Source organism: Haliotis rufescens, unplaced genomic scaffold (genome assembly GCF_023055435.1).
Source record: "Haliotis rufescens isolate VD_foot unplaced genomic scaffold, xgHalRufe1.0.p SCAF_14, whole genome shotgun sequence".
In the NCBI taxonomy this organism is placed as follows: Eukaryota; Metazoa; Mollusca; class Gastropoda; order Lepetellida; family Haliotidae; genus Haliotis; species Haliotis rufescens.
In genome coordinates, this window is record NW_025963824.1 from 7,998,311 (window position 1) to 8,024,444 (window position 26,134).

At 41.4% G+C, this 26,134-nt stretch overlaps 1 protein-coding gene across 2 annotated transcripts; it reads left to right on the top strand.

Moving 5' to 3' along the window:
* Positions 1–19,110: 19,110 nt before the first annotated feature.
* Positions 19,111–25,832, top strand: LOC124128024 (guanosine-3',5'-bis(diphosphate) 3'-pyrophosphohydrolase MESH1-like). Of its 2 annotated transcripts, XM_046491442.2 has the most exons (5): positions 19,111–19,262; positions 20,742–20,914; positions 22,216–22,271; positions 23,332–23,413; positions 24,665–25,832. In XM_046491442.2, exons 2-5 carry the CDS (start codon positions 20,791–20,793, stop codon positions 24,955–24,957), a joined length of 555 nt encoding a protein of 184 aa, XP_046347398.2. In that variant the 5' UTR covers positions 19,111–19,262; positions 20,742–20,790; the 3' UTR covers positions 24,958–25,832. The 2 variants fall into 2 exon arrangements, with proteins under 2 accessions (XP_046347398.2, XP_046347397.2); XM_046491441.2 differs by lacking the exon at positions 19,111–19,262 and having other exon boundaries at positions 20,666–20,914.
* The last annotated feature ends 302 nt before the right edge of the window (positions 25,833–26,134 follow it).

Consider the following 26,134-nt stretch of genomic DNA (forward strand, 5'->3'; position numbering starts at 1 on the left):
TGCTTCTTAGCAGTTGATCTCCAATGTTTCAGGTACAGTTGTGATGCTCCACTTCATATAATGAGTTGGTCTCTAATGTTTCAGCTCCAGTTGTGAGCTCTGCTTCATAGTAGTTGATCTCCAATGTTTCAGGTCAAGTTGTGATGCTCCACTTCATATAATGAGTTGGTCTCTAATGTTTCAGGTCCAGTTGTGACGCTACACTTCATATAATGAGTTAGTCTCTGATGTTTCAGCTCCAGTTGTGAGCACCACTTCATCTCAGTTGGTCTCTAATGTTTCAGGTCCAGTTGTGATGTGCCATTTCATATAATTAGTTGGTCTCTTATGTTTCAGCTCCAGTTGTGATGCATCATTTCCTACTAGTATTAGCTGGGTTTATTTATGATTTATGTCAAGTTGAGAAGCATCACTTAGACAAAACAGATTATTTTTCCAGAGAGAATCATTTTTTCAATATTATAGTGTAAACTCAGTGCAACTTTAACTCCACATAGTTTCTACAGTCACGGTGACTTTGACTGAATGTAAGCATGTCCTTCTACAATTGTAGGTTATGCCTAGACGACCAAGGTGCCTGGACATGGGTTACACATTGCAACTGTCCGTGGTCATGTGGGCTCCATTCTGAGAAAGCCATGCTATGCTGGACTTTCCCTGTGAAGAATGTGGTCAGTAGATATAGGGGTGTATTTTGCTGGTCCGAATGTTCCGAGTAGTAGGGAAAGCATAACCTTCCGCATTCATGGTGAAGTGTAAGAATGAGTTGCGGGTGCTGTCCACACCCAATGATACCCCAGTTACCGTAGAAAGGCAGTTGTAGTGTCAGCTGAGGTCGTCTGGAAGTGTGATCTCTAGAGCCCATCGGTGATAGATACTCTTCAGGTTAAAATGAACTTTTGTAGAGGTTAATGACGATTTGCGTAGCACTGCCAAAGGATCATTGTGAAAACAAAATCAAGACTCTATAGTCTATATTGAAATGAACCACCTCCAGTAACGATGATTTAGTATTTTAATGTGTCAGATCCAGTTCAGACGTGCAAAATCCTATTTGAATGAGTTGGTCTTTCAATGTTTCAGATCAATTGTAGAAGTGCCACTTCTTGGTATAATGAGTTGGTATCTTATGTTTCAGCTCCAGTTTTGACACGCCACTAAATATAATGAATTGGCCTCTAGTTTTTCAGCTGCAGTTGTGATGCACCACTTCATTTAATTAGTTGCTCTCTAATATCTGATCTCTAGTTGTGATGCACCACGTCATGACACCTGTGAAGATCCGGGGTAGAATAGGTCTTCAGCAACCCATGCTTGCCGTAAAAGGTGACTATGCTTGTCGTAAGAGGCGACTAACGGGATCGGGTGGTCAGGCTCGCTGACTTGTTTGATGAATGTCATCGATCCCAATTGTATGGATCGATGGTCATGATGTCAATCACTGGATTGTCTGGTCCAGACTCGATTATTTACAGACAACAGCCGTCATATAGCTGGAATATTGCTAAGTGTGGCGTTAAACAACAAACAAACAAACAAACACTTCATATACTCTGTTGGTCTCAAATTTTACAGCTCCCATTGTGAAAAGCCACTTCATATAATGAGGTGTTCTCTTTTGTTTCAGCTCCAGTTGTGAGCACCACTTCATCTCAGTTGGTCTCTAATGTTTCAGGTCAAGTTATAATGCTCCAATTCATATAATTAGTTGGTCTCTGATGTTTCAGGTCCAGTTGTGATGTGCCACTTCATATAATTAATTGGTCTCTAATGTTTCAGGTCCAGTTGTGAGCTCTGCTTCTTAGCAGTTGATCTCCAATGTTTCAGGTACAGTTGTGATGCTCCACTTCATATAATGAGTTGGTCTCTAATGTTTCAGCTCCAGTTGTGAGCTCTGCTTCATAGTAGTTGATCTCCAATGTTTCAGGTCAAGTTGTGATGCTCCACTTCATATAATGAGTTGGTCTCTAATGTTTCAGGTCCAGTTGTGACGCTACACTTCATATAATGAGTTAGTCTCTGATGTTTCAGCTCCAGTTGTGAGCACCACTTCATCTCAGTTGGTCTCTAATGTTTCAGGTCCAGTTGTGATGTGCCATTTCATATAATTAGTTGGTCTCTTATGTTTCAGCTCCAGTTGTGATGCATCATTTCCTACTAGTATTAGCTGGGTTTATTTATGATTTATGTCAAGTTGAGAAGCATCACTTAGACAAAACAGATTATTTTTCCAGAGAGAATCATTTTTTCAATATTATAGTGTAAACTCAGTGCAACTTTAACTCCACATAGTTTCTACAGTCACGGTGACTTTGACTGAATGTAAGCATGTCCTTCTACAATTGTAGGTTATGCCTAGACGACCAAGGTGCCTGGACATGGGTTACACATTGCAACTGTCCGTGGTCATGTGGGCTCCATTCTGAGAAAGCCATGCTATGCTGGACTTTCCCTGTGAAGAATGTGGTCAGTAGATATAGGGGTGTATTTTGCTGGTCCGAATGTTCCGAGTAGTAGGGAAAGCATAACCTTCCGCATTCATGGTGAAGTGTAAGAATGAGTTGCGGGTGCTGTCCACACCCAATGATACCCCAGTTACCGTAGAAAGGCAGTTGTAGTGTCAGCTGAGGTCGTCTGGAAGTGTGATCTCTAGAGCCCATCGGTGATAGATACTCTTCAGGTTAAAATGAACTTTTGTAGAGGTTAATGACGATTTGCGTAGCACTGCCAAAGGATCATTGTGAAAACAAAATCAAGACTCTATAGTCTATATTGAAATGAACCACCTCCAGTAACGATGATTTGGTATTTTAATGTGTCAGATCCAGTTCAGACGTGCAAAATCCTATTTGAATGAGTTGGTCTTTCAATGTTTCAGATCAATTGTAGAAGTGCCACTTCTTGGTATAATGAGTTGGTATCTTATGTTTCAGCTCCAGTTTTAACACGCCACTAAATATAATGAATTGGCCTCTAGTTTTTCAGCTGCAGTTGTGATGCACCACTTCATTTAATTAGTTGCTCTCTAATATCTGATCTCTAGTTGTGATGCACCACGTCATGACACCTGTGAAGATCCGGGGTAGAATAGGTCTTCAGCAACCCATGCTTGCCGTAAAAGGTGACTATGCTTGTCATAAGAGGCGACTAACGGGATCGGGTGGTCAGGCTCGCTGACTTGTTTGATGAATGTCATCGATCCCAATTGTATGGATCGATGGTCATGATGTCAATCACTGGATTGTCTGGTCCAGACTCGATTATTTACAGACAACAGCCGTCATATAGCTGGAATATTGCTGAGTGTGGCGTTAAACAACAAACAAACAAACAAACAAACAAACACTTCATATACTCTGTTGGTCTCAAATGTTACAGCTCCCATTGTGAAAAGCCACTTCATATAATGAGGTGTTCTCTTTTGTTTCAGCTCCAGTTGTGAGCACCACTTCATCTCAGTTGGTCTCTAATGTTTCAGGTCAAGTTATAATGCTCCAATTCATATAATTAGTTGGTCTCTGATGTTTCAGGTCCAGTTGTGATGTGCCACTTCATATAATTAGTTGGTCTCTAATGTTTCAGGTCCAGTTGTGAGCTCTGCTTCTTAGCAGTTGATCTCCAATGTTTCAGGTACAGTTGTGATGCTCCACTTCATATAATGAGTTGGTCTCTAATGTTTCAGGTCCAGTTGTGAGCTCTGCTTCATAGTAGTTGATCTCCAATGTTTCAGGTACAGTTGTGATGCTCCACTTCATATAATGGGTTGGTCTCTAATGTTTCAGGTCCAGTTGTGACGCTACACTTCATATAATGAGTTAGTCTCTGATGTTTCAGCTCCAGTTGTGAGCACCACTTCATCTCAGTTGGTCTCTAATGTTTCAGGTCCAGTTGTGATGTGCCATTTCATATAATTAGTTGGTCTCTTATGTTTCAGCTCCACTTGTGATGCATCATTTCCTACTAGTATTAGCTGGGTTTATTTATGATTTATGTCAAGTTGAGAAGCATCACTTAGACAAAACAGATTATTTTTCCAGAGAGAATCATTTTTTCAATATTATAGTGTAAACTCAGTGCAACTTTAACTCCACATAGTTTCTACAGTCACGGTGACTTTGACTGAATGTAAGCATGTCCTTCTACAATTGTAGGTTATGCCTAGACGACCAAGGTGCCTGGACATGGGTTACACATTGCAACTGTCCGTGGTCATGTGGGCTCCATTCTGAGAAAGCCATGCTATGCTGGACTTTCCCTGTGAAGAATGTGGTCAGTAGATATAGGGGTGTATTTTGCTGGTCCGAATGTTCCGAGTAGTAGGGAAAGCATAACCTTCCGCATTCATGGTGAAGTGTAAGAATGAGTTGCGGGTGCTGTCCACACCCAATGATACCCCAGTAACCGTAGAAAGGCAGTTGTAGTGTCAGCTGAGGTCGTCTGGAAGTGTGATCTCTAGAGCCCATCGGTGATAGATACTCTTCAGGTTAAAATGAACTTTTGTAGAGGTTAATGACGATTTGCGTAGCACTGCCAAAGGATCATTGTGAAAACAAAATCAAGACTCTATAGTCTATATTGGAATGAACCACCTCCAGTAACGATGATTTGGTATTTTAATGTGTCAGATCCAGTTCAGACGTGCAAAATCCTATTTTAATGAGTTGGTCTTTCAATGTTTCAGATCAATTGTAGAAGTGCCACTTCTTGGTATAATGAGTTGGTATCTTATGTTTCAGCTCCAGTTTTAACACGCCACTAAATATAATGAATTGGCCTCTAGTTTTTCAGCTGCAGTTGTGATGCACCACTTCATTTAATTAGTTACTCTCTAATATCTGATCTCTAGTTGTGATGCACCACGTCATGACACCTGTGAAGATCCGGGGTAGAATAGGTCTTCAGCAACCCATGCTTGCAGTAAAAGGTGACTATGCTTGTCGTAAGAGGCGACTAACGGGATCGGGTGGTCAGGCTCGCTGACTTGTTTGATGAATGTCATCGATCCCAATTGTATGGATCGATGGTCATGATGTCAATCACTGGATTGTCTGGTCCAGACTCGATTATTTACAGACAACAGCCGTCATATAGCTGGAATATTGCTGAGTGTGGCGTTAAACAACAAACAAACAAACAAACACTTCATATACTCTGTTGGTCTCAAATGATACAGCTCCCATTGTGAAAAGCCACTTCATATAATGAGGTGTTCTCTTTTGTTTCAGCTCCAGTTGTGAGCACCACTTCATCTCAGTTGGTCTCTAATGTTTCAGGTCAAGTTATAATGCTCCAATTCATATAATTAGTTGGTCTCTGATGTTTCAGGTCCAGTTGTGATGTGCCACTTCATATAATTAGTTGGTCTCTAATGTTTCAGGTCCAGTTGTGAGCTCTGCTTCTTAGCAGTTGATCTCCAATGTTTCAGGTACAGTTGTGATGCTCCACTTCATATAATGAGTTGGTCTCTATTGTTTCAGGTCCAGTTGTGAGCTCTGCTTCATAGTAGTTGATCTCCAATGTTTCAGGTCAACTTGTGATGCTCCACTTCATATAATGAGTTGGTCTCTAATGTTTCAGGTCCAGTTGTTTCGCTACACTTCATATAATGAGTTAGTCTCTGATGTTTCAGCTCCAGTTGTGAGCACCACTTCATCTCAGTTGGTCTCTAATGTTTCAGGTCCAGTTGTGATGTGCCATTTCATATAATTAGTTGGTCTCTTATGTTTCAGCTCCAGTTGTGATGCATCATTTCCTACTAGTATTAGCTGGGTTTATTTATGATTTATGTCAAGTTGAGAAGCATCACTTAGACAAAACAGATTATTTTTCCAGAGAGAATCATTTTTAATATTATAGTGTTAACTCAGTGCAACTTTAACTCCACATAGTTTCTACAGTCACGGTGACTTTGACTGAATGTAAGCATGTCCTTCTACAATTGTAGGTTATGCCTAGACGACCAAGGTGCCTGGACATGGGTTACACATTGCAACTGTCCGTGGTCATGTGGGCTCCATTCTGAGAAAGCCATGCTATGCTGGACTTTCCCTGTGAAGAATGTGGTCAGTAGATATAGGGGTGTATTTTGCTGGTCCGAATGTTCCGAGTAGTAGGGAAAGTATAACCTTCCGCATTCATGGTGAAGTGTAAGAATGAGTTGCGGGTGCTGTCCACACCCAATGATACCCCAGTAACCGTAGAAAGGCAGTTGTAGTGTCAGCTGAGGTCGTCTGGAAGTGTGATCTCTAGAGCCCATCGGTGATAGATACTCTTCAGGTTAAAATGAACTTTTGTAGAGGTTAATGACGATTTGCGTAGCACTGCCAAAGGATCATTGTGAAAACAAAATCAATACTCTATAGTCTATATTGAAATGAACCACCTCCAGTAACGATGATTTAGTATTTTAATATGCCAGATCCAGTTCAGACGTGCAAAATCCTATTTGAATGAGTTGGTCTTTCAATGTTTCAGATCAATTGTAGAAGTGCCACTTCTTGGTATAATGAGTTGGTATCTTATGTTTCAGCTCCAGTTTTAACACGCCACTAAATATAATGAATTGGCCTCTAGTTTTTCAGCTGCAGTTGTGATGCACCACTTCATTTAATTAGTTGCTCTCTAATATCTGATCTCTAGTTGTGATGCACCACGTCATGACACCTGTGAAGATCCGGGGTAGAATAGGTCTTCAGCAACCCATGCTTGCCGTAAAAGGTGACTATGCTTGTCGTAAGAGGCGACTAACGGGATCGGGTGGTCAGGCTCGCTGACTTGTTTGATGAATGTCATCGATCCCAATTGTATGGATCGATGGTCATGATGTCAATAACTGGATTGTCTGGTCCAGACTCGATTATTTACAGACAACAGCCGTCATGTAGCTGGAATATTGCTGAGTGTGGCGTTAAACAACAAACAAACAAACAAACAAACACTTCATATACTCTGTTGGTCTCAAATGTTACAGCTCCCATTGTGAAAAGCCACTTCATATAATGAGGTGTTCTCTTTTGTTTCAGCTCCAGTTGTGAGCACTACTTCATCTCAGCTGGTCTCTAATGTTTCAGGTCAAGTTATAATGCTCCAATTCATATAATTAGTTGGTCTCTGATGTTTCAGGTCCAGTTGTGATGTGCCACTTCATATAATTAGTTGGTCTCTAATGTTTCAGGTCCAGTTGTGAGCTCTGCTTCTTAGCAGTTGATCTCCAATGTTTCAGGTACAGTTGTGATGCTCCACTTCATATAATGAGTTGGTCTCTAATGTTTCAGCTCCAGTTGTGAGTTCTGCTTCATAGTAGTTGATCTCCAATGTTTCAGGTCAAGTTGTGATGCTCCACTTCATATAATGAGTTGGTCTCTAATGTTTCAGGTCCAGTTGTGACGCTACACTTCATATAATGAGTTAGTCTCTGATGTTTCAGCTCCAGTTGTGAGCACCACTTCATCTCAGTTGGTCTCTAATGTTTCAGGTCCAGTTGTGATGTGCCATTTCATATAATTAGTTGGTCTCTTATGTTTCAGCTCCAGTTGTGATGCAACATTTCCTACTAGTATTAGCTGGGTTTATTTATGATTTATGTCAAGTTAAGAAGCATCACTTAGACAAAACAGATTATTTTTCCAGAGAGAATCATTTTTTCAATATTATAGTGTTAACTCAGTGCAATTTTAACTCCACATAGTTTCTACAGTCACGGTGACTTTGACTGAATGTAAGCATGTCCTTCTACAATTGTAGGTTATGCCTAGACGACCAAGGTGCCTGGACATGGGTTACACATTGCAACTGTCCGTGGTCATGTGGGCTCCATTCTGAGAAAGCCATGCTATGCTGGACTTTCCCTGTGAAGAATGTGGTCAGTAGAAATAGGGGTGTATTTTGCTGGTCCGAATGTTCCGAGTAGTAGGGAAAGTATAACCTTCCGCATTCATGGTGAAGTGTAAGAATGAGTTGCGGGTGCTGTCCACACCCAATGATACCCCAGTTACCGTACAAAGGCAGTTGTAGTGTCAGCTGAGGTCGTCTGGAAGTGTGATCTCTAGAGCCCATCGGTGATAGATACTCTTCAGGTTAAAATGAACTTTTGTAGAGGTTAATGACGATTTGCGTAGCACTGCCAAAGGATCATTGTGAAAACAAAATCAAGACTCTATAGTCTATATTGAAATGAACCACCTCCAGTAACGATGATTTGGTATTTTAATGTGTCAGATCCAGTTCAGACGTGCAAAATCCTATTTGAATGAGTTGGTCTTTCAATGTTTCAGATCAATTGTAGAAGTGCCACTTCTTGGTATAATGAGTTGGTATCTTATGTTTCAGCTCCAGTTTTAACACGCCACTAAATATAATGAATTGGCCTCTAGTTTTTCAGCTGCAGTTGTGATGCACCACTTCATTTAATTAGTTGCTCTCTAATATCTGATCTCTAGTTGTGATGCACCACGTCATGACACCTGTGAAGATCCGGGGTAGAATAGGTCTTCAGCAACCCATGCTTGCCGTAAAAGGTGACTATGCTTGTCATAAGAGGCGACTAACGGGATCGGGTGGTCAGGCTCGCTGACTTGTTTGATGAATGTCATCGATCCCAATTGTATGGATCGATGGTCATGATGTCAATCACTGGATTGTCTGGTCCAGACTCGATTATTTACAGACAACAGCCGTCATATAGCTGGAATATTGCTGAGTGTGGCGTTAAACAACAAACAAACAAACAAACACTTCATATACTCTGTTGGTCTCAAATGTTACAGCTCCCATTGTGAAAAGCCACTTCATATAATGAGGTGTTCTCTTTTGTTTCAGCTCCAGTTGTGAGCACCACTTCATCTCAGTTGGTCTCTAATGTTTCAGGTCAAGTTATAATGCTCCAATTCATATAATTAGTTGGTCTCTGATGTTTCAGGTCCAGTTGTGATGTGCCACTTCATATAATTAGTTGGTCTCTAATGTTTCAGGTCCAGTTGTGAGCTCTGCTTCTTAGCAGTTGATCTCCAATGTTTCAGGTACAGTTGTGATGCTCCACTTCATATAATGAGTTGGTCTCTAATGTTTCAGGTCCAGTTGTGAGCTCTGCTTCATAGTAGTTGATCTCCAATGTTTCAGGTACAGTTGTGATGCTCCACTTCATATAATGGGTTGGTCTCTAATGTTTCAGGTCCAGTTGTGACGCTACACTTCATATAATGAGTTAGTCTCTGATGTTTCAGCTCCAGTTGTGAGCACCACTTCATCTCAGTTGGTCTCTAATGTTTCAGGTCCAGTTGTGATGTGCCATTTCATATAATTAGTTGGTCTCTTATGTTTCAGCTCCAGTTGTGATGCATCATTTCCTACTAGTATTAGCTGGGTTTATTTATGATTTATGTCAAGTTGAGAAGCATCACTTAGACAAAACAGATTATTTTTCCAGAGAGAATCATTTTTTCAATATTATAGTGTAAACTCAGTGCAACTTTAACTCCACATAGTTTCTACAGTCACGGTGACTTTGACTGAATGTAAGCATGTCCTTCTACAATTGTAGGTTATGCCTAGACGACCAAGGTGCCTGGACATGGGTTACACATTGCAACTGTCCGTGGTCATGTGGGCTCCATTCTGAGAAAGCCATGCTATGCTGGACTTTCCCTGTGAAGAATGTGGTCAGTAGATATAGGGGTGTATTTTGCTGGTCCGAATGTTCCGAGTAGTAGGGAAAGCATAACCTTCCGCATTCATGGTGAAGTGTAAGAATGAGTTGCGGGTGCTGTCCACACCCAATGATACCCCAGTAACCGTAGAAAGGCAGTTGTAGTGTCAGCTGAGGTCGTCTGGAAGTGTGATCTCTAGAGCCCATCGGTGATAGATACTCTTCAGGTTAAAATGAACTTTTGTAGAGGTTAATGACGATTTGCGTAGCACTGCCAAAGGATCATTGTGAAAACAAAATCAAGACTCTATAGTCTATATTGGAATGAACCACCTCCAGTAACGATGATTTGGTATTTTAATGTGTCAGATCCAGTTCAGACGTGCAAAATCCTATTTTAATGAGTTGGTCTTTCAATGTTTCAGATCAATTGTAGAAGTGCCACTTCTTGGTATAATGAGTTGGTATCTTATGTTTCAGCTCCAGTTTTAACACGCCACTAAATATAATGAATTGGCCTCTAGTTTTTCAGCTGCAGTTGTGATGCACCACTTCATTTAATTAGTTACTCTCTAATATCTGATCTCTAGTTGTGATGCACCACGTCATGACACCTGTGAAGATCCGGGGTAGAATAGGTCTTCAGCAACCCATGCTTGCAGTAAAAGGTGACTATGCTTGTCGTAAGAGGCGACTAACGGGATCGGGTGGTCAGGCTCGCTGACTTGTTTGATGAATGTCATCGATCCCAATTGTATGGATCGATGGTCATGATGTCAATCACTGGATTGTCTGGTCCAGACTCGATTATTTACAGACAACAGCCGTCATATAGCTGGAATATTGCTGAGTGTGGCGTTAAACAACAAACAAACAAACAAACACTTCATATACTCTGTTGGTCTCAAATGTTACAGCTCCCATTGTGAAAAGCCACTTCATATAATGAGGTGTTCTCTTTTGTTTCAGCTCCAGTTGTGAGCACCACTTCATCTCAGTTGGTCTCTAATGTTTCAGGTCAAGTTATAATGCTCCAATTCATATAATTAGTTGGTCTCTGATGTTTCAGGTCCAGTTGTGATGTGCCACTTCATATAATTAGTTGGTCTCTAATGTTTCAGGTCCAGTTGTGAGCTCTGCTTCTTAGCAGTTGATCTCCAATGTTTCAGGTACAGTTGTGATGCTCCACTTCATATAATGAGTTGGTCTCTATTGTTTCAGGTCCAGTTGTGAGCTCTGCTTCATAGTAGTTGATCTCCAATGTTTCAGGTCAACTTGTGATGCTCCACTTCATATAATGAGTTGGTCTCTAATGTTTCAGGTCCAGTTGTTTCGCTACACTTCATATAATGAGTTAGTCTCTGATGTTTCAGCTCCAGTTGTGAGCACCACTTCATCTCAGTTGGTCTCTAATGTTTCAGGTCCAGTTGTGATGTGCCATTTCATATAATTAGTTGGTCTCTTATGTTTCAGCTCCAGTTGTGATGCATCATTTCCTACTAGTATTAGCTGGGTTTATTTATGATTTATGTCAAGTTGAGAAGCATCACTTAGACAAAACAGATTATTTTTCCAGAGAGAATCATTTTTAATATTATAGTGTTAACTCAGTGCAACTTTAACTCCACATAGTTTCTACAGTCACGGTGACTTTGACTGAATGTAAGCATGTCCTTCTACAATTGTAGGTTATGCCTAGACGACCAAGGTGCCTGGACATGGGTTACACATTGCAACTGTCCGTGGTCATGTGGGCTCCATTCTGAGAAAGCCATGCTATGCTGGACTTTCCCTGTGAAGAATGTGGTCAGTAGATATAGGGGTGTATTTTGCTGGTCCGAATGTTCCGAGTAGTAGGGAAAGTATAACCTTCCGCATTCATGGTGAAGTGTAAGAATGAGTTGCGGGTGCTGTCCACACCCAATGATACCCCAGTAACCGTAGAAAGGCAGTTGTAGTGTCAGCTGAGGTCGTCTGGAAGTGTGATCTCTAGAGCCCATCGGTGATAGATACTCTTCAGGTTAAAATGAACTTTTGTAGAGGTTAATGACGATTTGCGTAGCACTGCCAAAGGATCATTGTGAAAACAAAATCAATACTCTATAGTCTATATTGAAATGAACCACCTCCAGTAACGATGATTTAGTATTTTAATATGCCAGATCCAGTTCAGACGTGCAAAATCCTATTTGAATGAGTTGGTCTTTCAATGTTTCAGATCAATTGTAGAAGTGCCACTTCTTGGTATAATGAGTTGGTATCTTATGTTTCAGCTCCAGTTTTAACACGCCACTAAATATAATGAATTGGCCTCTAGTTTTTCAGCTGCAGTTGTGATGCACCACTTCATTTAATTAGTTGCTCTCTAATATCTGATCTCTAGTTGTGATGCACCACGTCATGACACCTGTGAAGATCCGGGGTAGAATAGGTCTTCAGCAACCCATGCTTGCCGTAAAAGGTGACTATGCTTGTCGTAAGAGGCGACTAACGGGATCGGGTGGTCAGGCTCGCTGACTTGTTTGATGAATGTCATCGATCCCAATTGTATGGATCGATGGTCATGATGTCAATAACTGGATTGTCTGGTCCAGACTCGATTATTTACAGACAACAGCCGTCATGTAGCTGGAATATTGCTGAGTGTGGCGTTAAACAACAAACAAACAAACAAACAAACAAACACTTCATATACTCTGTTGGTCTCAAATGTTACAGCTCCCATTGTGAAAAGCCACTTCATATAATGAGGTGTTCTCTTTTGTTTCAGCTCCAGTTGTGAGCACTACTTCATCTCAGCTGGTCTCTAATGTTTCAGGTCAAGTTATAATGCTCCAATTCATATAATTAGTTGGTCTCTGATGTTTCAGGTCCAGTTGTGATGTGCCACTTCATATAATTAGTTGGTCTCTAATGTTTCAGGTCCAGTTGTGAGCTCTGCTTCTTAGCAGTTGATCTCCAATGTTTCAGGTACAGTTGTGATGCTCCACTTCATATAATGAGTTGGTCTCTAATGTTTCAGCTCCAGTTGTGAGCTCTGCTTCATAGTAGTTGATCTCCAATGTTTCAGGTACAGTTGTGATGCTCCACTTCATATAATGAGTTGGTCTCTAATGTTTCAGGTCCAGTTGTGACGCTACACTTCATATAATGAGTTAGTCTCTGATGTTTCAGCTCCAGTTGTGAGCACCACTTCATCTCAGTTGGTCTCTAATGTTTCAGGTCCAGTTGTGATGTGCCATTTCATATAATTAGTTGGTCTCTTATGTTTCAGCTCCAGTTGTGATGCAACATTTCCTACTAGTATTAGCTGGGTTTATTTATGATTTATGTCAAGTTGAGAAGCATCACTTAGACAAAACAGATTATTTTTCCAGAGAGAATCATTTTTTCAATATTATAGTGTTAACTCAGTGCAATTTTAACTCCACATAGTTTCTACAGTCACGGTGACTTTGACTGAATGTAAGCATGTCCTTCTACAATTGTAGGTTATGCCTAGACGACCAAGGTGCCTGGACATGGGTTACACATTGCAACTGTCCGTGGTCATGTGGGCTCCATTCTGAGAAAGCCATGCTATGCTGGACTTTCCCTGTGAAGAATGTGGTCAGTAGAAATAGGGGTGTATTTTGCTGGTCCGAATGTTCCGAGTAGTAGGGAAAGTATAACCTTCCGCATTCATGGTGAAGTGTAAGAATGAGTTGCGGGTGCTGTCCACACCCAATGATACCCCAGTAACCGTAGAAAGGCAGTTGTAGTGTCAGCTGAGGTCGTCTGGAAGTGTGATCTCTAGAGCCCATCGGTGATAGATACTCTTCAGGTTAAAATGAACTTTTGTAGAGGTTAAAGACGATTTGCGTAGCACTGCCAAAGGATCATTGTGAAAACAAAATCAATACTCTATAGTCTATATTGAAATGAACCACCTCCAGTAACGATGATTTAGTCTTTTAATGTGTCAGATCCAGTTCAGACGTGCAACATCCTATTTTAATGACTCGATTATTTACAGACAACAGCCGTCATGTAGCTGGAATATTGCTGAGTGTGACGTTAAACAACAAACAAACAAGCAAACAAACACTTCATATACTCTGTTGGTCTCAAATGTTACAGCTCCCATTGTGAAAAGCCACTCCATATAATCAGGTGTTTTCTTTTGTTTCATCCCCAGTTGTGTGATGCTGCACTTCATATTAGTTGGTCTCTAATGTTTCAGCTCCAGTTGTGAGCCCCACTTCATCTAATCAGTTGGTTTCTAATGTTTCAGGTCAAGTTGTGATGCTCCACTTCATATAATGAGTTTGTCTATAATGTTTCAGGTCCAGTTGTGAGCACCGGATAAAAATGATATCCGTTGGGGTCATATGCGGATAGAGTCCGACTGTGGCGTAGCTAGGTCATTTTATAAGTTTGGGCAACTTTGGAATTATAAATTTTGAAACAATTTTGCAAGGGCACTAGGCCTGGCCAAGCGGGACCAGTAGCCATATCTGTGCTTGTCGACCACTGCGGCTTGAAACCTTTTCCACAAATGAAAATAGTTGGATTTGGCCGAAATATGTTTGAATTGTTACCTTGTTAAGTTTTGTCGCTGTGTGTACAACTGACTGCTTTTAACGTTATGACAGAATAGTCCGACTGTCAACAACGACTGAACGTGGCGTGACGTCTCATAGACTAGGGTTAGAGTAGCTTCCCTTTCAAAAGTCTTTAGCTCGCCAAGGCTCGCTAAATACAATGTTTATTCCTAATGCAGGATGTTTACCAACCCCAAACACACCCGCGTGATAAACTCTATATATTTGCACAGTGTGCAATTACTGATTCTCGAAGCTGATTGGCCAGTTAAACAAAGTTAAATTTTCATTGGACAATGGGACTTTTTTTCTCTCTAATTCCATTTATTTACAAATCCACGCCATTTAATTCAAATATTTTACATAGATCTACTACAATCTCACTGATTCGAGATTTTTAAGACAAACAGTCAAAGTAAATGACCTCGGTAAAGTGGACGGAGATCTGACTGACATGAAGAGTTATTCGTATAATTCAACCTCTGAACTCATTAAATGTCTTTGTTGTCAAAACTGCATATGGCCAGATAGAAGTTACAAGATTCAGACTACGAGTGCGCCAAGATCAACACCACCAAGTCCGGGTTTGCGTCTGTGTTAGAGGACTTGCTGTTTGACGAATTTTTCGACCACCTGAATCCAAAAACCGTCATCGACAAGGATCTTAACTGCAACTGAAAATGAAAACACAATGAAAAAGACTTAACTTGACAAGTTGACATGAACTTAAGTTCACAAAATTTATTTAGGAAAGAAAAACACGAAAATTAAGAATACTCAAACTTTCAATAATGGCATCAGAATGTAAATAAACTTATTTTGCAACAACTTTTAGACATTCAGAAAGACAATATGAAAGTGTATTACTTTGTAGCATTTTGTAAAGTTTTGTGAAGAAAAAGACTGACTGGCCGACGTCAAGGCACCATGAGGGTAATTTACACGGACGGTTCACGATTCGAACTGTCTACTATGAAGGGGATCAAAGGTAGCATAGATTGTAACCTTAGCGACATGGTTACCAACATCTGCTCGCGAAATCGATGCACTTTGCTGTGAACTCGGAGAGGTTTTGAAATAAACACAAAAACAAGTAAATACACAAGGAAAAGGAAACTTACCCCAACAAGTTGATCCTGTGTCCGATTTTGAACTAAATATACTTCTTGAATGCGCACAGCTTGGCAACTAGTCTCCAGATACCTTGTTAGTCCATCAACAGCTATTCGACCATTATGATTTATCATCCAAAACTGGTTCCCTGAGTTGATATCTCGTGGGTGAGATCAAGCGATGTTTACATTATAGATATCGGTGCTATGAAATTGCATCACAATGATTTGCAGACCATTGTGACGTCTTTGTTACCATGACGTCACAATCAAATGACATCCGCAATGGCTCTGCTACTGAAGCTGTGAGCAGTACTTTTTACACTTAGAGTCTTAGACACTGCTTATTACTGTCCACAAACTAACAAATATGTTGTTGATACATTTGATATCAAAAGACACTCAGATTCTCTATATCCACAAACTTCTGTCATCCACTAGGCTGTGTCTACTCCCCAAGTGTGTTTGACAAGTCCTCCTAAAATCCCACATGCACATGTTCCTCATCAGTCACACTTGTCTCAAATCACACACGATGTTCATTAAACTTGTCTGGATTAAACTGTAACGCCGGTTCTCTTGTCATTCCTGGTTTCGTCTGTCTCATATCTGGGTCATTCATTCCGACACTGTGACAGCAATCGTACTTTTCAAAGTTTACCTACTTTTCGTAACTTTCCTGTAACAAGCATGACTTCTGTACATTCCGTCTATGTTCTTATAGGTTTGGACATTTTTGTCGAATGACACATAAAAAGATTGACAGGTTATCCGTGTTTCCTCTTCTCAATGTGAAATTCATGCCTGTGCTGATGCACAACGACGGCTGGTCTTGTCAGTGACGAGATCTTGTCGAAACAAGCCTTGATTAAAAAAAGCTGTGTAAATCAGACAGAAATATAACTGCAATAATGTGATCTTTAAACGTTTTTAACAGAACTATTTTTTTTCACGCGTAACAACACGTTAAAATTGGAGTGAGTGGACAGTGTTGACCGACTGATGCGTATTTCGCACACGGATCATGTTAGTCTGACTGATATAGAAGATTTAACATGCGCTTTCCGACTGATGCGTATTTCGCACACAGGCCCGACCAGGCCATTTAATGTGTTTCCGAAAGGGGCGATAGTGGTGTGTGCAACCCAAGAGGGGGCTTTAGGGGTTGCTTATATAGAATTTGGGAATTTTGAGATTTGGAATAGATGCCGATGGGGTTGGGGAGTAGAACAAAGGGAGCTGGGTATGGTGGATGTTTGTTTGTTTATGTGATTTTGATTTGGTAGATTATAGTGTTTTTAGATGCGTTTTATTAGTTCCGTTTTGATTAAGAATACGCCTAAGGCCTTGAAGTTTTCTAGTTTATTTTGTGGGTTTAGTATTGCTTCTAGAGTGAGAGCCTTGTTTAGATTGAGGGTGGTTTGTAATGCGGTTCGATGTGTTAGGTAGTATGTGCAGTGGATGAGTGCGTGTTCTGGGGTTTCTAGTTGTTTGCAGTGTGGGCAGTTACCTGTAGTGTGTTTTTTTAATTTTTTTTAGGTGGTTATTTAGGTTGGTGTGTCCTGTTTGGAGTTTAGTGATTACTTAATTTTTGGTTTGGTTAGTGGTTTGCTGAGTACTTTTTTGATTTGGCTATTTGAGTTTAGATATAGGTTATGCCATTTTTTGGTGATTTTTTGCTTGTTTATGCTTTTAATTTCTGATTTTGAGATGGGTAAGTGTTAGCTTATTTCTGGGATTTTGAGGAATAGTTTGGCTGCCTTATCGGCGTTTTCATTACCGTATATTCCTACGTGGGCGGGTATCCACAAGAAGGTTATTTGTTTGCCTGCGTTAGTTAGGTCGTTGGAGCTTTTAAGTATTTGATTTATTAATTTAGGTCGGTTTTTGGTATTTTTGTTATGGAGGGCTTGCAGTCCACTTAGGGAGTCGGTAAGTATTAGGATTTTTTTTTGTTTTTTGGATTCTTGATTATGGAGGGCTGAGGCCATGCCCATTAGTTCTGCCGTGAATATTGATTGGTTGTTTGGGAGTCGGAAGGATTGTGTGGTTTTAGTTGGTTGTGTGGTATGGACTCCGAAACCTGTGTGTTTGGAGGTCGGATCTGAAGATCCATCCGTGTAAATGTGACACCAATTTGGCCAATTTTCGTGTATGTATGCTGGTGTGGTGGTTTTAGCTATGTTTGGGTCGGTTTGTTAATTTATTTGGCTAGCTAGTGTTGTGTCTATTTTGGGTATTTTAAGTTTAGGGGTGAAGATATTTGATTGTTTGCAGTTTTGTTTAAGATATTTAATTTGGTGTTCATTTAGGTAGTTTGTTATTCACATGTTAGTACTTACTTACTTACTTTGGAGATTTAACGTGCGCTTTCCGACTGATGCGTATTTCGCACATGTTAGTCAGTTTCAAGTATCTATATACTAAACCTAGCCATCTCAACTGTAAATCGTCTCATCTCAGTTTCTCAGTGTAATAATTGTTTCTTCCTATTGTTATTTTTGTAATTTCTAAAAAATGTCTTCTCATCATGCAGGCATCTTTCATTACTTACATTAATTCTTTTGTTTTTTAAACTTTCCTTTAAGTCCCCTAATCCCCTAAAGCTCTACCCTTTTCATTTCTACTACCTCTACTCCAGACCTTAATCTCTCCTTTAGGTGAGTTCATAATGCCAGACAGGTAAATGCCGCGTGTTGTTTTAACTAATTGTAGGGGAACTGGGTTGTAGGGGAAATGGGATGTAGGGGTTTTGGGAGATAACCCAGCAGCTGGGGAATCCCCGTGACGTCATTGGGAAACAGGTTTACGATAGTTTCGAAAATCTATCTTATCTTAACCTTATGATATCTTATCTTTGAAGGTAAGCTGTTGAAATTTATCTTAGCTAAGATCGTTTCGAAAATCTAGGCCCAGTACCGTACTCCAGAACCGTGATAGTCGGGTAGCCTTGTGGTTAAAGCGTTCGCTCGTCACGCCGAAGACCCGGGGTCGATTCCCGACATGGGTACAATGTGTGAAGCCCATTTCTTGTGCCCCGCCTTGATATTGCTGGAATATTGCTAAAAGTGTAAAAACCAAAACTCACTCACATTCACATCAAGAACCTACGTGATATGATATGGAAAATGTTGAACAATGATTGAGTATTCTTTTCACTTCTATCGTGCTGTGTCACCTCAATATGTGACATCTCAAAGAGACACCAATCCATGTTTAACACTTTGCTACCAAGTATATGTATCGAGTTTCGTTTGTTGTCTGCTTCGTGAACATAAGGTGAACTAAACATATTTCATTTACATTATCATACAATTTACAAACAAACGAGACATGGATTTCAATCGATGCTCATGATATTATTCACTGGATTGTCTGGTCCAGACTTTATTATTTACAGACCGCCGTCATATAGCTGGAATATTGCTGAGTGCGGCGTTAAACAACAAACCAAACCAAACCAAATCTTGTAAACCCAATTTCATCTCGCCTACCACCCCGTTGAAAAAGACAAAAATACGTTCTGTGTCTTATATCATGTATATAGGGTGGTATCACTGTGGTTATTTAATTTTACCGTTTCTACTGACACGAATGGGTCATACCACGGACTTGTATAATATATTATATAGGTCCGTGGTCATATTCAGTAAAGTTTCTACCAACGAGCCTTTTGCAAGGCTAGTTAATGTGCAGCATGCCCACCAGGTGTCTGTGCGCTGTTTAGGATTTCCCAAGCTCCGGCGCATGGAACTCTGGGTAGGAGAGCGGGGATTTCCTAGCCAACGAATGTATTAACTGGGCCCCGTCTGTTCATAACACAAGTTGACGATGCGCATGAAGAGCCGGGAACCAGCTTAACACGTGTGCGACGGACATTGACAGAATATATGGAGGTCATCTGTCTTCACAGAAGAACTAAAGGTGAGCGGGTATATGAATAGCATTGCAAGTGTGGATACATATGTCTATGAACTTCCACGTGTGTATTTCCAGACTGTCATCGAAGCTGTCACTATGTGTGTGATCGGCATGATGGAATATGCTTCCGATGGGTAACGAGGTGATACGGTTTTCGCGCAGCTGCCGGCAAGATTGTTCACTTTACAGTCATACAGCGAGGAGAAGGAAATAAATCTGCCACGTTGACTAACATACATCCTCGGAATAGCTAGTGCCCCTTGATCACACCAACCACTTCAGTTATACAAGTTACATATTTTATAATAAATCTCAATCATTGTGGTCATATAACATTTTATTCATCAATATTAAAAAATGAATTTATCAAGTTCTTGTCTGCCAACGGATGCAAACCGACATCCTCATTTCCTATGGGTCCATTTTAACCCAAATTTGTGTCCTTTTTGTCAATAACCGATAGGGTGTGGTTTGTTTGTTTGTTTGTTTAATGCCACACTGCCTTTGAGAGAAATTTGCCCCTGTTCCAGAACCAGATTTTTTGGAATGTGAGTTTGCTAATTATCAAAGATAATTTAGCTTCAAACAGTGCAAAGTTGATTTTCATTATCTGTGATTGAAACTATGGCACAATGTTTTGTTTGTTGTTTAACGCTGCACTCAGCAATATTCCGGCTATATGACGGCGGTCTGTAAATGATCAAGTTTGAACCAGACAATCCAGTGTTTGACTTCATGAGCATCGATCCACGCAATTGGGATACAATGACATCCATCAACCAAGTCAGCGATCCTGACCACCCGATCCCGTTCGTCGCCTATTATGACAAGCATAGTCACCTTTTATGGCAAGCATTGGTTGTTAAAGACCCGAAGCAGATTTGTTTACTGGTTCAGTGGTGCCTTGATGAAGTGATTTAGAGTACACTGTAACTGTAATACTTTTTGCAACATAAGTCACTTACTTAACCTTTATATTACAACAGAAAGGTCATCTAAGGTCGCTTGAGTGTCAGTGTCTCAAAATGTGCATCTAGTCCTGAGCAAGACAAGATTATTCCATTGTTACTCGCCCCGTGAAGTTCTGGGGTAGAATAGGTCTTCAGCAACCCATGCTTAAAGGCAACTCTGCTTGTCAGAGGCGACTAACGGGATCGGGTGGTCAGACTTGCTGACTTCGTTGATGCATGTCATCGATCCCAATTGCATGGATAGGGGCTCATGATATTAATCACTGGAATGTCTGGTCCAGACTTGATTATTTATAGACCGCTGTCATATAGCTGGAATGTTGCTGAGTGTGGCATTAAACAACAAACAAACCAACCAACCAACTTTTGTTACTGGAATGGAATGTCACTGGAATGTTTGGTCCAGACTTGATTATTTACAGACCGCCATAATATAGCTGGAATATTGCTGAGTGCAGCGTTAAACAACAAACAAACCAACCAACCAACTTTTGTTACTCGCCAAGTCCAGGTGCCGGTTACTCTCCAGTGTTACTCAGGTGTCTGTATCAGCAGCAGCCATGCAGACGACGGAGCCCAACATCACAAGAGAAATAATCAGATGTGCGAACTTCTCAGCCATCAAACACAAAGATCAGCGGCGGAAAGACCCCGAGTCAACTCCCTACATCAACCACCCAATAGGTAGGTCTAAATGGGCCTCATTGTCATACCTCCATGTCAGAATGATGACATCTGATTGGTCCATGTGATCTTGATAAAATACCATGTATCCTGCCTTTGAGGGGAATACATTTTTCAGCGAATAAATCCCTTATTCACCACCCTGAGCAACACATACTGCACATGGATTTCTGAGGGGGAAAATAAATCTCTTTTACCCCTCCACAAACAGGACAGGCAGCATGTGGATTTCTGAGAGTGAGAATAAATCCCTTATGCCCCAACACAAACAAGACACGCTGCACATGGATTTCTGAGAGGGAGAATAAATCCTTTATACCCCGCTTCGAAGTGGCACTGAGTCATTGAAAGTCATTGACACAGTACAAGCTATCCTCTGCTCAATCAAACAGCTGTTTTCTATCTGTTATGAATTTGTTTTAACTCATTTACAATATCAAATTAAAACATGTCGGTAAGATAAATTTGCTGTTGCAGGATCACTCGGGGCTCATGTTATAAAACATAACACAGGACGCATAAAACGCCATGTACCCCTCGTGATCCTGCTACAACTTACATTACAGACCCGTGAAGATTCCGGGGTAGAATAGGTCTTCAGCAACCCATGCTTGCCATAATAGGTGACTATGCTTGTCGTTAAAGGCAACTAACGGGATCGGGTGGTCAGGCTCGCTGACTTGGTTGATGCATGCATCAATCCAAATTGCATGGATCGATGCTCATGATATTAATCATTGGATTGTCTGGTCCAGACTCGATTATTTACAGACCACCGTCATATAGCTGGAATATTGCTGAGTGTGGCGTTAAGCAACAAATCAACCAAACCAAATCCAGTGAGTTGGACCTACAGTCTCTCATAAGTAAGGGACATAACTCTGCATGGGTTGCTGAAGATCTATCCAACTGACTGGAGATACACTATATATGGTACACTGGATAATCAAGGATGGTACTCAGCTTCTGACTGCCTCCGTGGTCTTGTGGTAGAGCGCCTGGAGAGCGGAAGGTCCGGGGTTCGATTCCAATCCGCGTCATACCAAAAGACGTTAAAAGATGGTTCTTGTTGTTACCCTGCCTGACACTCGGGATTAAGGGGTTAAAACAAGGACTGGTCGGCTCGGAGTCAGTATACTGTGTCTGAGTGGGGTATTCATGTTAAACTGCAGCATGATATCTCAGTTGACTAGCACTATAAAATCAGCATGCACATCGGTATAAAAGTGCAATATTCTTGAGCAGGTCGTTAGACCCCATTTCAGCTCACCTCACCTGTTTATTGTTTCTGTTTAATGAAGGTGTGGCGTATATATTGACAGAGGAAGCCGGAATCACAGACCTCAGTGTCATCCAGGTAATAAATACCACAGGCTTGGACGACCCCAACCCCAACCCCCTATAACCCAAAGACCCTACTGGGGTACCCTCTGTTGGTCTAAAGGTTTGGAGGGGACACAGGTGGCCCAGTCGTCTAAGGCAATGTGATTCGCTTGGGCTTGCCAGAGACCTATGATTGTGGGTTCGAATCCCGGTTCGCCCCGATTGTGTTTCTAGGTTTGTCAGCACCATACCCATGTCAATGGGATTCACCGAAGTGGTAAACGTCTGAGACCTGCATCACTTCGGGCTTTCCTCCCACATTAAGCTGACACGCTGTGATATAACTGGAATCATGTAAGAGCGGCTTTAAACCTAACTCACTCACTGAAGGGTTGTTTGCAAAATGTCCTTTTGGGAATTGTTTGACAGGATCCCTGGGAAAAAGTATAAAAATGATCTGATCATGCATACACTGAAGTTGACTGAAGCTTATCCTTCTTAAAACATATGAAAGTCAGAAGGAATGCATGCATCGTCAGAAAGAAATGCGACCCTTTTGGACTTGTAGTGTAACCATGGAGTTCTTGATAATTTGTGTCACAGAACAAAATATCACTTCACTAACCACGGGTCAGGTAGTCCTGTGGGTACCCAGGTCCTATTCAGTACCCACCAGACCCGAGTCACCCGCCCCAGCCCTCGTACAGGTGTGGGTGAGGGAGTGAGTTGAGTGACTGGTAAATATCTAAACCAAACATGGTCTATTCTATTTTACCCTTAGGAGGCACAGAAGGCCCAGTTGTCTGAGGCGCCGCAATTCGCTGTGCAGAGTTGCATCCCTTGGGCACACCAGAAACCTATGATTGTGGGTTCGAATCCCGGTTCGCCCCCATTATGTTTCTAGGTTTGTCAGCACCATACCCGTCCTCGTGGGTTTCACCGAAGTGGTAAACGTCTGAGACCTGCATCACTTCAGACTTTCCTCCCACATTAAGCTGACGCCCCGTGATATGACTGGAATACTGTTAAAAACGGCGTTAAACCCAACTCACTCACTCACTCATTATTTTACCCTATGCCTCATTATGTTTCAGACGGCTCTGCTGCACGATACAGTGGAAGACACAAGCACGACCTTTGATGAAATCGAGGCTGAATTTGGAAAGGAGGTTCGAGGTACATGAACACGTCCTCATTGAAATGGAGATGGAATGGCCACAATGGACAAAACCTTTTCTCACTTCATAGTTAGGCCTTTCTGTTTTTATAAATTGGTTGACTTTTTTTTTCTCAAAACCTTGGTGGTTACAAGGAACATTGATTTAGACACTTTAATTTCTACGTTTGTTTTTAGTAGAATGTGTTATCTAACTTCTAAGGAATTGAACATGGTTTGATATACAAGGAGCTGGTATGTGCATGAAAATGTTTGTATGGTAACTAATTGGGGACGCAGCTTTGAAATGCTCTAACACTCTCTCTCTCTCTCGGGGATACAGCTTTAAAGCTCTGACATGTTCTCTCTCTGTTTCCCTCTCTCCCTTTCTTTTGGGGACGCAGCTTTGAAATGCTCTCTCTCTCTCTTGGGGACGCAGCTTTGAAATGCTCTCTCTCTCTCTTGGGGACGCAGCTTTGAAATGCTCTCTCTCTCTCTTGGGGACGCAGCTTTGAAATGCTCTCTCTCTCTCTTGGGGACGCAGCTTTGAAATGCTCTCTCTCTCTTGGGGACGCAGCTTTGAAATGCTCTCTCTCTCTCTTGGGGACGCAGCTTTGAAATGCTCTCTCTCTTTCTTGGGGAAGCAGCTTTGAAATGCTCTCTCTCTCTCTTGGGGACGCAGCTTTTATAGCTCTGACATTCTCTCTCTCTAACTCTCCCTCTCTCTCTTGGCGACACAGCTTTGAAATGCTCTAACATTCTCTGTCTATCTCTCTCTTGGGGACGCAGCTTTGAAAAGCTCTAACACCCTCCTGTCTCTCTCTCTTCTCTGTGTCCTGGGGGGGGGCACAGGTGGCCCAGTCGTCTAAGGCGCCACGATTCGCTGTGCAGAGTTGCGTCCCTTGGGCACGCCAGAAACCTATGGTTGTGGGTTCGAATCACAGTTCGCCCCGATTATGTTTCTAGGTTTGTCAGCACCATACCCGTGCTCGTGGGTTTCACCGAAGTGGTAAACGTCTGAGACCTGCATCACTTCGGGCTTTCCTCCCACATTAAGCTGACACGCCGCGATATAACTGGAATACTGTTAAAAGCGGTGTTAAACTAAACTCACTCACTGTGTCCTGGGGATACAGCTTTAAAGCTCTGACACATTTTCTCTCTCTCTTCCTATCTCTCTTGGGGACGCTCCTTTGAAAAGCTCTGACAAGTTCTCTCTCTCTCTCTCTCTCTTCAGAAAAGCTCTAATACTCCCTCACCCTCTGTTTCAGATCTAGTCGCCGAGTTGTCTGATGACAAGACGCTGATGAAAGAAGATAGGAAACGTCTTCAAATAGAACACGCGCCCCACGCAAGCCCCAAGGCCAAACTAGTGAAGCTAGCGGACAAGCTGTATAACTTACGTGACCTCCAGCGTACCACACCCCGTGGATGGTCGCAGAAGCGGTTGGAAGACTACTTCATCTGGGCAGCTCGAGTTGTTGCGGGACTCCGTGGAACAAATAGAACGATGGAAGACGCTCTGGACAATATCTTCAAAGAGAGGAATGTTGTCATATCATAGCAGTAGCCAGGTTGGCGAAGCGTCCACAGTTGTCTCCCTTCGGTATATAAGGATCATGTGATCATGGCTTGTCGCCACCTTACAATGCTCTTTGATTTCATCTAAGACCTGCATAACTGGGTATCCTTCCACTCCTTTCTTTCCTGGGACTCCCTGTGATTTGACAGAAATAACGTATAAAGTGGTGTTAAACTCCACCAGCCCTCCACCTATTCATATATGAAGTTATGAAAACATTGTAATTCTTGGTATATCGGAAATGGGTTTGCATTTAAAGGGAGATGATATTGTTTGATTAGCAGGCAGAGTTATGTCCCTTGTATATGTCCTGGCATCAGAATAATGTGAGAATTTGAGATGTTTATTACATTTATTATTATGAATTGGCTGTCAGTAATACGGCCAATTCGGCCAACATCATATGGAAGCACGAGAGGGCCAATACAGGCCAATGTGGCTTTTTGCATAATTTCATTCCTGATATAGCAATCACGACAAGACTGTGATCACACTTCAGTTAGATCGTGAATCCTGTTTTTATGTATGTTTTTTCTTGATTTCCTTGACTTGTATAATGTAATGTAATGTCTGTAAATAATCAAGTCTGGACATGACAATCCAGTGATTGACATCGTATCCCAATCACGTAGATCGATGCCTATGATGTCAATCACTGGATTGTCTGGCCCAGATTCGATTATTTACAGACTGCCATCATTTAGCTGGAATATTGCTGAGTGCGGCGTTAAACAACAAAGAAACAAATAAACATAGATCATACTCATAATGAAATGTCATGTTGTAATCACTGATTGAATGAGTAATGAGATATATTCACATTTGTATCATTTCTGATGTCTGTGATATTGCTTAAAACTATACTCACTCAAATTTGTTTTGTGTGGTAACTCTCTAGTTTGAGACAGTGGATAGAATGTTTATTTTCTACCCAAAGTCATTAATATCAGAACCTTGTCGTAAGAGGCGACTAACGGGATCGGGTGGTCAGGCTCGCTGACTTGCTTGAAGCATGTCAGCGATCCCAACTGCTAGGATCGATGCTCATGATCTCAATCACTGAATTGTCTGGTCCAGACTCGATTATTTACAGACCGCCGTCATATAGCTGGAATATTGCTGAGTGCGGCGTAAAACAACAAACCAACCAACCAACCAA

Excerpts from the sequence above, each read along its gene's own strand:
- LOC124128024 (XM_046491442.2), top strand. The coding sequence starts at position 20,791 with ATGCAGACGACGGAGCCCAACATCACAAGAGAAATAATCAGATGTGCG. Across the intron at positions 20,915-22,215 it reads CTACATCAACCACCCAATAG|GTGTGGCGTATATATTGACA; the intron begins GTAGGTCTAAAT and ends TGTTTAATGAAG. Across the intron at positions 23,414-24,664 it reads ATTTGGAAAGGAGGTTCGAG|ATCTAGTCGCCGAGTTGTCT; the intron begins GTACATGAACAC and ends CCTCTGTTTCAG.